Source organism: Triturus cristatus, chromosome 8 (genome assembly GCF_964204655.1).
Source record: "Triturus cristatus chromosome 8, aTriCri1.1, whole genome shotgun sequence".
Classification (NCBI taxonomy): Eukaryota; Metazoa; Chordata; class Amphibia; order Caudata; family Salamandridae; genus Triturus; species Triturus cristatus.
Genome location: NC_140591.1, coordinates 49,220,271 through 49,233,624, shown reverse-complemented (window position 1 = coordinate 49,233,624; position 13,354 = coordinate 49,220,271). Strand labels below are relative to the sequence as shown.

Below are 13,354 nucleotides of genomic sequence, written 5' to 3'. Positions count from 1 at the left end.
ACGCTTCATGGCCCTTCTATTCCCCACCTGAGAACCACTGGGACCCGCCTCCGCGGGATCGCTGAACACCCCTTGGATACTTTTAGCCAACCGATCCACCTGATCCCTAAGGGGGGATAGCACCCTGAAAATAGCTTGCGAGAGGGCCTGGTCCACTGCGAGCGGAAGCTGTTGGGGGGGGCCATTCCTCCTCCACCTCCTGGAAAGAGGAATAAAAGTGGTCCTCTGATGAAGACATATTAATAGAGGGTGTGAGCACAAAACGCCTTGTTGATAAATCAGGCAGACCCCTCTCCGGTGCTCAACAGCTGGGTGTGCCCGAAGCTGTCTAATTCAATCTCGTGAGGAGAAAAAACACAGTCACCACCAGGTGGCGCTGCAAACACCAGATCGCGTGTGGGCAATCACCGTGTAACGGTGTCGAGACGGAGCTGTCTAATTCAATCTCGTGAGGAGAAAAAACACAGTCACCACCAGGTGGCGCTGCAAACACCGGATCGCGTGTGGGGAATCACCGTGTAACGGTGTCGAGACGGGGAGAGTTGGTCAGAAATAGGACAGGCGCAAAGCTCAGCGTCCTAATTCCTGAAAGCGCGTCCAAGTCGGCAGGAGCGCTCGTTTACATACGTATGGCATCACAGGAAAACGTAAAGCATTAGCTGCGCATGCGCACAGCACAGCGCCATCAATCTGCGCATGCTCCGATGAATTTTCACTAGTCTGCGCCTGCGCAGAGCTCGGTCTCCAACTCCTGTGGAGAGAGAGAGAGACACGGAGAGAGGAGGAGAGGACGGGACTTGAGTGCGGTTCCTTAGTGTGTTGTTTATAAAGGAGCCCCTGTATTTGAGGGAGCCGCTCTACACCCCGGTGTGCGTGCGGGAGGCTCTCTCGGTGGGGTTCTTTATCATTACTGAGGGAGGAGCTCCACAGTCTCCTGTCTCGTTATTTGGATGGACCTCTGGCAGTTACTTTTCTAGTTGCCGTTTAAGGAGCTTCGTGTTCAGTGGTTTCCCCGATTGCACAGGGGTGCAGCCTTGTATCTCATGAGTATTTAGGGAGGAGCACTTTGTGGAGTTCGGTATCTCCATTCTAATAGAAGGGGGAGCTCTGCGAGCAGTGGGTTATTGTAACATTGAGGCAGGAGCTCGCTGTTGGTCTTTGCCTTTGCTCGTGTTTTATTGCTGGAGTATTTACATGAAGGGCTCCTCTTCACCCACTGTTCAGTCACAGCAGGTACTCCTGCTTCACCTTTGAACTTACAAAGAACATCAAGACAGACATGGACCACAGGGACTCGGACAACGTGAGTAATGTATTATGGAAACTTTGTCGTGAAGGAAGTCTGTCTATAAAAGTTAAATGAAAAACATACCCCGCGCATCGTAGTGTAAGATGATTTAGCTGTAGGTTTGATTACCGTTTTACAGCATTCTATGCCATATTTCTTAGTCCAGGAACATTGTACATACCCGGCTTCAAGCATTATTCACTTAAGTGAGTCTTAATTTTTAAATTGATTGTTAATTTCACCTTGATGCTGCAGTAAATGTTTGGTTGGACCAGAGACTTTTGCCCTGTTAACCTGGAACACCTCTTGACCTCACATTAATTGGATAATTTCATTCGAATACCGGAATATGTGCCCTCTTTAGGTCTCGGCTAGCGATGGCTGCGCTTGCGCAGTCTCGCTCGCGAGACATAATGACTTGGGTGAAGAGGGGCTTGAACCCGCCCCTCTTCTTCCCTGTTCTCCATTGGCTGGCCTAGTAAATGCTGGCCAGCCATTGGAGAAGAGGTCCCGTCGCTCTAATCCTGCCCCGTCCTTTTCGGATCGGGGGGCGTGTTTTTTGCGAGAAGTCTCAGGGAGGAGACAACAGCAAAACACGCCTCCCAATCCGAAAAGGACACTCCCTTTCTCCGAGGCATTTTCTGCTGTGCCTCGGAGAAAGGCGGTGGTGTGTCATCCCCGTCCACTTGGATATACGTGCTAAACTCACACTTCTTCACTCCAAGTCGAGTAGTAAGTGAGAAATGTGCTTCCGTTGTATTCTTGCTAAGGTCGATCGTCAATAAAACACAGACAGACTCTCTACAGCCTGCTTGCAGCTTCTGAAGTATTTGCCAATGTTCCGGCTGCGTGTGGTCGGCGGGCGCTGCCATTTTTAGCCGCCCTTCCGACGGCGCCGCGCTTTTCTCCTCAGCTCTGAGTGCCGCAGCCATTCTGCCATCGGCACAGAATCCGTCACTGAAAAAACGGGCACAAAGTGACCATACGCGAGAACGATGCACGGCTTGAAGCAATTAGCGTTTTCCTGGTAAATCATATACGTTTTAAGGATGTCAAGCCCAATGCCGCATGCTCTGATAAGAAAAACAGGCATGTTTATCAGTTTTTAAAAAACTGTACTACACAGGCCTTAAGAAATAAAAGCAGACGCTCAGCTTTGTAGAGGGAACCAAGGCACGGCGATGTAGTGTTCGGAGAAAAAGAGGCCATTGAAGTAGTTTAAACTCGGGTAGGTTCACTCTAATCCTGCCCCGTCCTTTTCGGATCGGGGGGGCGTGTTTTTTGCGAGAAGTCTCAGGGAGGAGACAACAGCAAAACACGCCCCCCAATCCGAAAAGGACACTCCCTTTCTCCGAGGCATTTTCTGCTGTGCCTCGGAGAAAGGCGGTGGTGTGTCATCCCCGTCCACTTGGATATCCGTGCTAAACTCACACTTCTTCACTCCAAGTCGAGTAGTAAGTGAGAAATGTGCTTCCGTTGTATTCTTGCTAAGGTCGATCGTCAATAAAACACAGACAGACTCTCTACAGCCTGCTTGCAGCTTCTGAAGTATTTGCCAATGTTCCGGCTGCGTGTGGTTGGCGGGCGCTGCCATTTTTAGCCGCCCTCCCGACGGCGCCGCGCTTTTCTCCTCAGCTCTGAGTGCCGCAGCCATTCTGCCATCGTCACAGAATCCGTCACTGAAAAAACGGGCACAAAGTGACCATACGCGAGAACGATGCACGGCTTGAAGCAATTAGCGTTTTCCTGGTAAATCATATACGTTTTAAGGATGTCAAGCCCAATGCCGCATGCTCTGCTAAGAAAAACAGGCATGTTTATCAGTTTTTAAAAAACTGTACTACACAGGCCTTAAGAAATAAAAGCAGACGCTCAGCTTTGTAGAGGGAACCAAGGCACGGCGATGTAGTGTTCGGAGAAAAAGAGGCCATTGAAGTAGTTTAAACTCGGGTAGGTTCACTCTAATCCTGCCCCGTCCTTTTCGGATCGGGGGGGCGTGTTTTTTGCGAGAAGTCTCAGGGAGGAGACAACAGCAAAACACGCCCCCCAATCCGAAAAGGACACTCCCTTTCTCCGAGGCATTTTCTGCTGTGCCTCGGAGAAAGGCGGTGGTGTGTCATCCCCGTCCACTTGGATATCCGTGCTAAACTCACACTTCTTCACTCCAAGTCGAGTAGTAAGTGAGAAATGTGCTTCCGTTGTATTCTTGCTAAGGTCGATCGTCAATAAAACACAGACAGACTCTCTACAGCCTGCTTGCAGCTTCTGAAGTATTTGCCAATGTTCCGGCTGCGTGTGGTCGGCGGGCGCTGCCATTTTTAGCCGCCCTCCCGACGGCGCCGCGCTTTTCTCCTCAGCTCTGAGTGCCGCAGCCATTCTGCCATCGTCACAGAATCCGTCACTGAAAAAACGGGCACAAAGTGACCATACGCGAGAACGATGCACGGCTTGAAGCAATTAGCGTTTTCCTGGTAAATCATATACGTTTTAAGGATGTCAAGCCCAATGCCGCATGCTCTGCTAAGAAAAACAGGCATGTTTATCAGTTTTTAAAAAACTGTACTACACAGGCCTTAAGAAATAAAAGCAGACGCTCAGCTTTGTAGAGGGAACCAAGGCACGGCGATGTAGTGTTCGGAGAAAAAGAGGCCATTGAAGTAGTTTAAACTCGGGTAGGTTCGCTCGAGGGTTTCCCACCAGTATAAAAAACACTTTTGATTCCGTAGCGCAACATGATACCCCACGGAGCGAGTTAGATTGATGAAATGCACTGGCCGGGTGATTCGCAGAAGCAACGCTTCCGTTCCGTGTACATGATGGAAGTCTGTGACTCTGCGCCTAAATACTCCTTTCTGGCGATTTGTTTTCCCTCAGATGACTGTTTTCCAGTTCGTCTGCATTTTAGCATTTGTGGTTTATATAGGGCCAATCACTGGGTTAACCGGTTTCTAAGCTCCCCCAAGGCGGACAGATGACATATGGAGACAAAGGGGTCTTCTCTCGATCGCACATTTGGTCTGGAGGGGAAGCCGAGATTTGAACTCTGGCCTTCAACTACATTCATAGATCTGTTTGGTCTTGAGCTGCGCCCTCAGGGCAGCAATAAATACGATATGGCGAGAGGCTAAAGTGCAACACATTAGTCCCGTGTTATCCTATTTGGGGAACTTTCAATGTATCCCAAAATATTCTAGGTCTGGGGCTAGAATAGTAAACAGGGCGATTTTGGGGACTGTAGCACTTTACCAAATATGGCAGAGGGGCAGTCACAAGGGAGGTGCAGTAGGGGTCATATGACACAGACCCTGCTTTTTTGCTTCAGGGCCAGGGCTTGAAGTATTCTGGGTCCTGCCGGTGGTCAGCGCAGACAATTCTAACAAGCATTTACAATGCAACGGTCTCGGCATTGTTAAAGTTAGAGCTATTGGCATTGCTCATCACATTATTTTTGTTTATGTTTTTAAAACATGTAAAGAAACGGCATTGTTATTTACAATGTCAATAGCTTAATCTGTGTGTGGGTGCAAATGCAATAGGTCTCGCATTTGAGAGTGACTAAGCTATTGACATTGTAAATAACAATGCCGTTTCTTCAAATGTTTTTAAAACATAAACAAAAAAGATGTCATGAGCAATGCCAATAGCTCTAACTTTACTAATGCCGAGACCATTGCATTGTAAATGCTTGTTTTAGGTCTTGCGCCTAGTGTAGCACTACGCAGCAGTGCTCGTGCAGTGCGAGACCTTTAGTAAGTGAAAAACGGGGTTTCAGCACTGAACAAGGAATCGCACATACTCGTGCGTGTGCTTTTCCTTTTGTGCTACCCCATTGGCCTTTGCGTGTGTCTTTTTATAAAAGACTGCACGCAATTGGCCACAGGCGGGCGCAATGGTTCTATTACGTGCTTGGTGTGCGTAATAGACACCAATAGGCCATGTGGTTTCAATTATCGTGCCCAGACACAGGCGTGATACTTGAAATCACATGCTTGGCTGTGGCGCGCATGCACGCACCACTTGTTCTTGTAACTTCCATGAAATTCCGTGGATAATTATGTGCAGATAACCATTTTATGCTTTGCCGCATGTACATGAAAACCGTGTCTACTGCAGCAACACATGTTGCAAAAACGAAACTTGCATTAAAAAATTCTGAATACGTAGAAAACACCCGAAAAGAAACTTGGAAATAACACGGCTGCACACATTTTTGTAGTTGGATGGAATTGATTAAAGTGAAGTTATCTCGTACTGAAATCTATCTTGCAATACGCGAAAACCTGGGTCTGTGCCTAGGCAAACTTATCCCAACAAACAACTATGAGCGAATATTGAGAATAGCAAAAAATGGCACAGCAAAAATGTACTGCACACCTACAGTTATGACTCATCTCCGTTATATATAATAACTACAATCTAGAGATTGTTTTCCTCTTAGAAGAGAGAGCGCCGAGGCACGCAGGGGGCAGGAATCAACATTGGATGGCTGAAGAATGTGCAGCGGACAGCGGGCCGTTGTCCTAACATGCTCGTTTCAGGAATGCAGTTCATTCTTGCCAGCTGATACAAGGAAGACTGAACGCATCTAAAAACATCGGGGTCACCAGCGGTGCGTTGCCACCATAGCGATTACTCACACACCGACAACTGAAGGCTCCTTCCTGGTCTCGGTGCTTTGGCAGCACCGCCTTGGGCTCCTGGCAACCGAATTTAAACTGCATCTCCCAGCCCAGCATCCCTCCTGTGCCACAGTATCATGTCTTTAGGAAGCGCCCGTGGTCCCCGCAGAGGTCTGGGCACAGAAATCCTGTCCGGGCTGTGGGCAGGGGCCAGATGGCCTCTCTGGGCTGCAATTAGCACAGGCCATCTGGCACACTGCTGCTCTTTCATGGAGTGCCCCCACCCGCCCCCTCCTGCAACAGAAGTTACAAATGGAAAGATTTGGGTAGGAAGTGCCTCGCAAGAGGAAATGCTCGGCAGGAAGCGGCGAACAATAAGGGTTGCTGGTGCTAAGGCTCTTTAAAGGGGAACCAGCGAGCTTGTGACATCTCAAAAAGATAAGACACGGAAGGAGTGCGAAGGAACGGACTTCGGCAGCACACTGCTCCTGGGAGACATCACAAGGCCCAAACAGGACAGGGGTGTGAGGGAGCAGGTCAGCACTGTAACACTGTGATGGCTGCAAGGGAAAACATGTAGTGCTACAGACGAATGTGCAGGTAAAACCAACACATACAAACATGTGGCATGCAGCCACAGAGAAACATTGCAGACGTAACAGCGCTAACTGAAGAGCACATTGGAGGCAGTGTCTACATAGAACGCCACGAAGAAAGGGTATTCTGCAAATTTGAAGCGAAGGATGTGTTAAGTCGTAAAATATGAATTGTCACTCCAAAGATCTCAGATAGCTAAACATTTGCATTTAAAAATGCGGGTATTTTTGTGTAATACATACTTTATTTTTTTCTTTCAGGAATTAGCTATCACAAACGGAAAGTTTTACCTTAAAGGCTCTCTCCAGACCAGAGAGCCCTATTGTAATGTGGTGCAGCTGCTACAGCTGATATGTTCATATAAGGAGAACAGAGGGAAAACTCGTAAAAAAATCCTAGTCATTCCCTGTTTTGAAACTTTGTCTAATTTTAGAAAAGAAATGTGGCTGGTGCAATTTGAAACCCTGCCTGGCTTCAACATCCTGCCACCAGGACACATGGACCTGTAATGAATAAACAAGACTTAACTAGCAGCAGTCAAGCATATGGCTGCATCATAATTTGTCTGGAAGACACAGTACAGTTATAACGGGCAAAGCAGACAGGACATAACAGACTAGCATGCCCAACAGGCAAAGGAGAACAGGCCAACAGCAGCCTAGCACTTGTTACTATTACTTTGCACAGCTGTTCAGCCTCCCATCTGGCATCTGTTTCTATGCCGCTTTTATTATTTTTCCCCTTTGCTATGTTTATGTCCAGCCCTGCTTCTCTGTGCCCCAAACAAAGACACCGGCTGCTCAGGACAGGGTGAGCTTTGGGGGCACACAAGTGCTGCAAACGTTTGTAAAAAAAAAAAAATAGGTCTTCTCTTCTGTTCTAATTAATTACAGTGCGTAAAAAGATAACTTCTTCTAAGCTCAAAAGACCAGCAAAGAGCTGAAAATGTTGATATGATTTCTTTGCTCCCTTCTTGTCAGGTAGGTAGCAGCATTGTATTGTTGGGGTTGTGGAATAGGACTGACGTCTGCTGTTTGTTTACAACATATGACACAGAGATATAAAACATGCATTGACAAAGCCAAACTGTCTGGCTTTAATAATTGAATGCACGCACGCATAGATATGCTGAAATGTCACTTACATTTGTTAGCGCATTAATCAAGGTGTATTGGCTTTACATGTTATACATAGTGAAACAGGGGTGGACATTTACAATGATGCAATGAGAAAAAGGAAATATAGACATGTAGTGGTTGGCAAGTTAACATGCTAAGCCTGTCTGTTTTACATTCAGAAGGTTTGTGCTGACTTGCTTTAGATCTGTGTGAAAGTTGTTCTCCTTTCTTCCTCTAGCGCTTACTACCCAAGGCCAGGAACAGCTTGTGAGGGAGTAGGACTAGCTGGTGCCTGGACTTGCCTCCCAGGTTCTTCTCTCACCCTTTCCACTACCCAATCTCTCTTCCTAGACCTCAAGCCTGGGTATCCAGGTTGAGGTAGAGAGGTTCAGGAACACTACTGCTGAGACTACCCTTTTCGGCTTGGGAAGGTTCTAGTGCCAGAATCCCCTAGACCTTTTCACGCTATACCACTCTCGCTAACTCCCTCTCCATCCTCACTCCTGTTCAAGTTAAACAAGTTTCCTCTGCAGGACTACCGTTTACTATTTCCAATTATCAGTACTGGACAGACACACAGTTCTCTGGGCCAATCCTACTTCTCTGTGTCATGTCATGTCAACTTCTGGGTAAACACACTAACAGACTGTCTTGTGTAACAAATTTACGGTTGCTGCATTCCTGCCTTTGGGTGGACTACGCAGCATCTTCACCTTTCTAGGATTGCATGGATAATTTTCTGGGCAACCATTTTCACCCTGTATTGTGATTGTCTTGGATTATCCCAAGTTTGCTGCTTTGCTGCTTTTGCGTGGGCTCCACTGATCTACTATTTTGGTTGCCTTAGATTCTCCTGGGGCCGTGCTTGATCTGCTTGTTAGTGAATCCTACTGGCCCACTGATCCACTACTATGCTTGTCTTGGATCCTACTGGGGTTCTAGCATTCCCACTTCTAGGTAGATCCCACTGATTGATAATTGTCCTAATACCATGGTTGTCTTAGACTCTCGCAGGGTTCCAGCATTTGTGCTTCTGGCTTAAACTTTGACCCATTACTGAGGTGTCTGTTGCTTTCCTGCGGCTTTAGAATTTATGTCTGGGTGGACTGCAATGACCCCTACTGGGGTGTCAAGATCCACTGATTGCATTGGTACCATTGAATATTTAGAGCACCAAATCACCTCAGTCTACCATCAGTATCCATCATCTCCCCAAAAGCACATCTGTCTCCCCTTACCCTATGTAGGTTTTCCTCAATGTCTTCAAGCATGAAGGCCACCTTGGTGCAATTGAATATCATGAGAACCAAATCACTGTGCACACATCCTCAGCATCTACAAACACCTAAGTAGCCTACACAGACCCACTATTATGGTATCTTACATTCTGCTGAAATTGTGGTATCTAAACCTCTAGGTGGACAACAAAGATCCAGTACTGCGGTATCAGCTTTTAGTTTGACAGAACCAGAATGTACTCCTCAGGAGCAGGATAATACCTTCTAGGTTTCTAATGGTCAACCTGCCACCTAAACAACCCCTAAACAAAAGGACTTCTACCCAAACATCAGGTCATGATCTCCTACTAGCACACACCAGGATACATCACTGCATCAAATCATTACATTCTTCTTTACCTGGAAGGTCATTCACTTTACTGCTATGCCCACGTTTTCTAATATTACCCCTTTGTACAGTGCTTCCTTCTCTGTTTTCCTCCATCTCCAAAACTTCCTCCTCCCTGCAAAGCCGTTTTCCACTGTTGCATCGTACCCATCTCATGCTACTATGCCTCCTTCCCACCCCACCTTTCCGCAGTGTTTACCATCTCCATGCTTTCTATCTCTACCCCAAACCATATTCCCTCCCAACCCCTTTGAATCTCTTCTGATCATCATATCCCTCCCACTCTAAAGCAGTGCCAGTAACCTATACTCCAAGCCTCACCTAACCACTCTGCACCCTTTCTATGCCTTCTAACCCCACCTTTCCACCCCTATGTATTCTCACAGATAACCTCCTACTACTCTGACTACTCTTTCTCCCACCGTACCTCCTCTGCCCCTAATGCACTCCCCACTCCTCGAACTTCTTTACCTCATAATCATCATACCTGCTTTCTCTATTTATTTATTTATTTAGAGAGTTTTATATAGCGCTAGCTAGACACGGGGGTATCAGAGCGCTTTATATAAGGAAACAGCGCGTTGCCAGTTACAGAAAAAATCACATTGATTACAGAAAAATTACAAATTCAATACAGGAGTTATTGGTAAGACGAGTGTCAGGATTAACAAGCATTTGCAATGCAATAGGTCTCGCATTATTAAAGTTTGAGCTATTGGTGTTGGATTATTTAGCAATGCCAATAGCTCAAACTTTAATAATGCGAGACCTATTGCATTGCAAATGCTTGTTCTTATACTACTTTTCACTGTCGCTACCCTAGTTCCCCCTCACCACCGTCCACCTCCTCATTTTCCTAACATGGCCACCATTCAAGTTAAGTCTGGCGTTAATTGCTTCAAAATCACTTATCCCCCTAATCTGTCCAAAGCTTCAGCAAAACGGTTCAAGCATAACACCATTGAACAATTTCCTGATTCCCTCTTTGGTGACCAATTCCACAATAGTCGTTATGGGAGGCTCAAAAATGACTTAATTGTTTTCACTCCCGACATCCCTTCCTGGTCCACCAGCTTCAATAACTCTTTCAATGTCACATCCTCCTCATCTATCCCACATTGGCAGCAGCTAAAATGTACCCCCTCTACTTGTTTTAATGGCTGTCTCACTATTTCACTTTATAACAATGGTACTGTCTTGATTCAAGCTAAAAACACTTGTCTCCCTCTCTTTGACCACCTCTTCCCTTCTCCCCACCCCTTCGATCTCCCTTGAGTCTTCATTTAGCGCCACCCCTTACTCCCTATCTCCTCCCCAGAACCCCCTATAGTCCAATAGGCCGCTCTCCCAGGAGGCACAGGTTCGACCCTCTGCCCCCACCTTCCCCTGCTCCCTCCTCTCCTATTCTCCCCCAACTCCCAATGTGAACTTCCCCTCAACACGTCAGCCATACCTCTGGCTAACACTATCCTTTTCCACTCTGCACATTCCCGGTATTCCGATGTTACCTCTCCCACCCCTTAACCCTGCCCACCCTATTTAATCCACTTTTTCTACACCCTGATCTTCCGATTAACTTTCCATACTTTCCCCTCTTCCCGCCCCCTTTCCTTATACCATGAATTCTTCACAAACCCCTTTCATCTCTCTTCATCCTCCCACTTCTCCAGTAATGCTGCAGAACCTTTTATCCCCCCTCGGTAATCCCTTTCTTTTCCATCCTTCGGACCTAGCAGAACCATATTCTTTCTTCAACTACTCAACTACCCTCTAGCCCAACCCCCCCCCCCCCACTTTGCCTGGTGCCTGTCCCCTTGCATTCACCTCACCTAGCTCACGGGACCTTTCAAGCCCCTTCTCCTCTATTCTCCCCAAACCTCCTGCCATTCTATGACTCCCCTCTTTCCCCTCCCCGCATTCGGCCGTCCCTCCTCGTTCCTCGCCTGTCTCCTCCTAATTATAATCTAAATTCTTCCCCTCTTCTCAACATAAGCAAAGATAACTCTTTCCACCTCAGTTGCACCAACAACCTCTCTCAACCCCCATCTCTCTCCTTTTCATTCTTGCACCCCAATACCCCCCGCACCTCTACCACTTCCAGCCCTCCCTCGCCAATTGCACTCCCTCCTGTATCCATCGAGCCACCTAACATTCTGTGCTCAGCCCTACGCTCTCTGGAAAATAAACTAGGATTTCCTAGCTTGAAGCCACCATCTCACTCTTAAGCACTAAGATATCCTTCTTTCCAAACAACCCAATTCCCTTGGCAAATACTCACTTTCCCAAACTCCCGAGGAGTACCTTGCTCCCGCGCCCTAAAAATGCCAACCACAATCTGTCGTCTGCAGACATCACTAACTTACTGGCTAGTTCCAAGACTTCTAAAGCCACCCCTTCCACTTTCCTCTTCAAGTAAGTCTACTCCGTACACTATTTCGATCATCTTTTCTGTGAGAAATCATCATCAGCCTTATTCTACCCTGGCATACGCTTAGAAGAACATTATCCCTATCACCCCTAAAAGCCCAAACGCCCCGTCACCAAAACAGTCTCATCGGATTTGTGCTGTTTGCTGCACAACTGCAGATCTGCAATTAAACACAAACTGGAAATTTCTGACACCATCATTTTCCCAAATCTTTACATTCTCTTCTCACTGAGACCTAGTTCAACGACACCTCTCATGCTATGTTTGATCTTCTGTTACCCACCGACTATTATATCTTTAGAAATGACAGAACATACAAAGTTGGGGAGGTGTTGCAATCGTCTTCAGAAACTCCCTTTAACTTAAGGCTTTTCCCAATAGCTCCTTCCGCCCGCTCGAATGCCTGTCTCTGGAGCTTCAAGCGCAACACTGCTCACCCTTCAGACTTCATGCCATTTATCACCCGCCTGGTGACTGTTCTTCCTTTTTGGAGGAACTCACTGACTTCATCAGCTACCAATACTCTCAAAGTGACAAACTGATCTTCCTGGGAGACTTCAATCTACACTGTGGCTCTTTGGAAGATTCTGCTGCCAATAGGCTTGCCACTTATCTCTCTGCAAACGATCTTATCCAACACTGCACTGAAACCACACACTCTGAGGGCTCAATTCTGGACCTTGTTATATGTAAAGCAGACATGCTTACTATTACAATCCCTTTTCATGTAGACTGGTCTGACCACTACTTCATTCCCTTCTCTCTTCACCTATCGCACTCTCTAACTCTTGGCCAACTTAAAAGGACTACTGCCTGGTTCCACAACACTAAAAACATTGACCTTGATGCTCTTTGTGATTCTGTTATGCTCTCACTTCCAAAGCTAGACCCTAACTTGGATGTCAACGATCTTACCTCCCAATGCCTCTCAGTCCTTTCAGTTGAAATTGATAATGTCGGTCCACTTCAAAGGAAAAGGTCTATCCTTCAGCTCCATGGTTCAGTAAATCCCTTTATGAAGAAAGGAAGAACCTGGGAATCCTGGAGAAACAATGGAGACAATCTCCATCCACCACTAATCTTTCTATTCTACGTTCAGCAAGATCAAAATACCACAAACACATCTTCCATGAAAAAGCATCACACTTCAGAACCCTCCTCGACTCGGACAAAAATAGACCCAAAAAACTATTTGACTTCATCAAAAATCCAAACTGCTCTCCCCCAACCATCAGGACTGACGATTCTCCGAAGGAAGCAGCAGAATTCGCTATATTGTTTGATGAAAAAGTGAAATCACTGGTGGATCAGGTAATACATCCTACCCCCTTAGAGGAGCGCAAATCCTTAGTCGTTTGGCAGAACTTTGATGTCCACTCTGAAGATGCCCTCCTCAAATGCATCCTCGAAACAAACCCCTCTAACCAGTCAGTCAGTCAGTCAATTATCTTTATTCGATTATTAAAAATCATAAAAGATCGAGCAAAAATACATAACAACATTTCATCAGATCATTAAGTTTGCATACAATTATCAAAAAAAGAAACATTAAATTTATACAATAAAACATATATAAATATTTTAAATAGAGTAAAAAAAAAGGGTTTATTAAAAAAGAGAGGAAATTCATTTTTCTAAGAAAAAGTGCCTGTGCCTTATTTGGAACTTATTTAGACGT

The 13,354-nt window shown here is 46.3% G+C and overlaps 1 protein-coding gene across 3 annotated transcripts in view; it reads left to right on the top strand.

The window, feature by feature from the left end:
* Positions 1–739: 739 nt before the first annotated feature.
* Positions 740–13,354, top strand: part of LOC146800033 (uncharacterized) — a 141,362-nt gene continuing 128,747 nt past the window's right edge. For 2 of the 3 annotated variants that reach the window (XM_085620933.1, XM_085620934.1), the window contains exon 1: positions 754–1,303. In XM_085620933.1, the coding sequence (XP_085477059.1) occupies positions 1,280–1,303 (24 nt within the window). In that variant the 5' untranslated portion in view covers positions 754–1,279. Of the gene's footprint in view, positions 1,304–13,354 lie in introns of all 3 variants that reach the window. The other variant, XM_085620932.1, reaches the window with a different exon arrangement.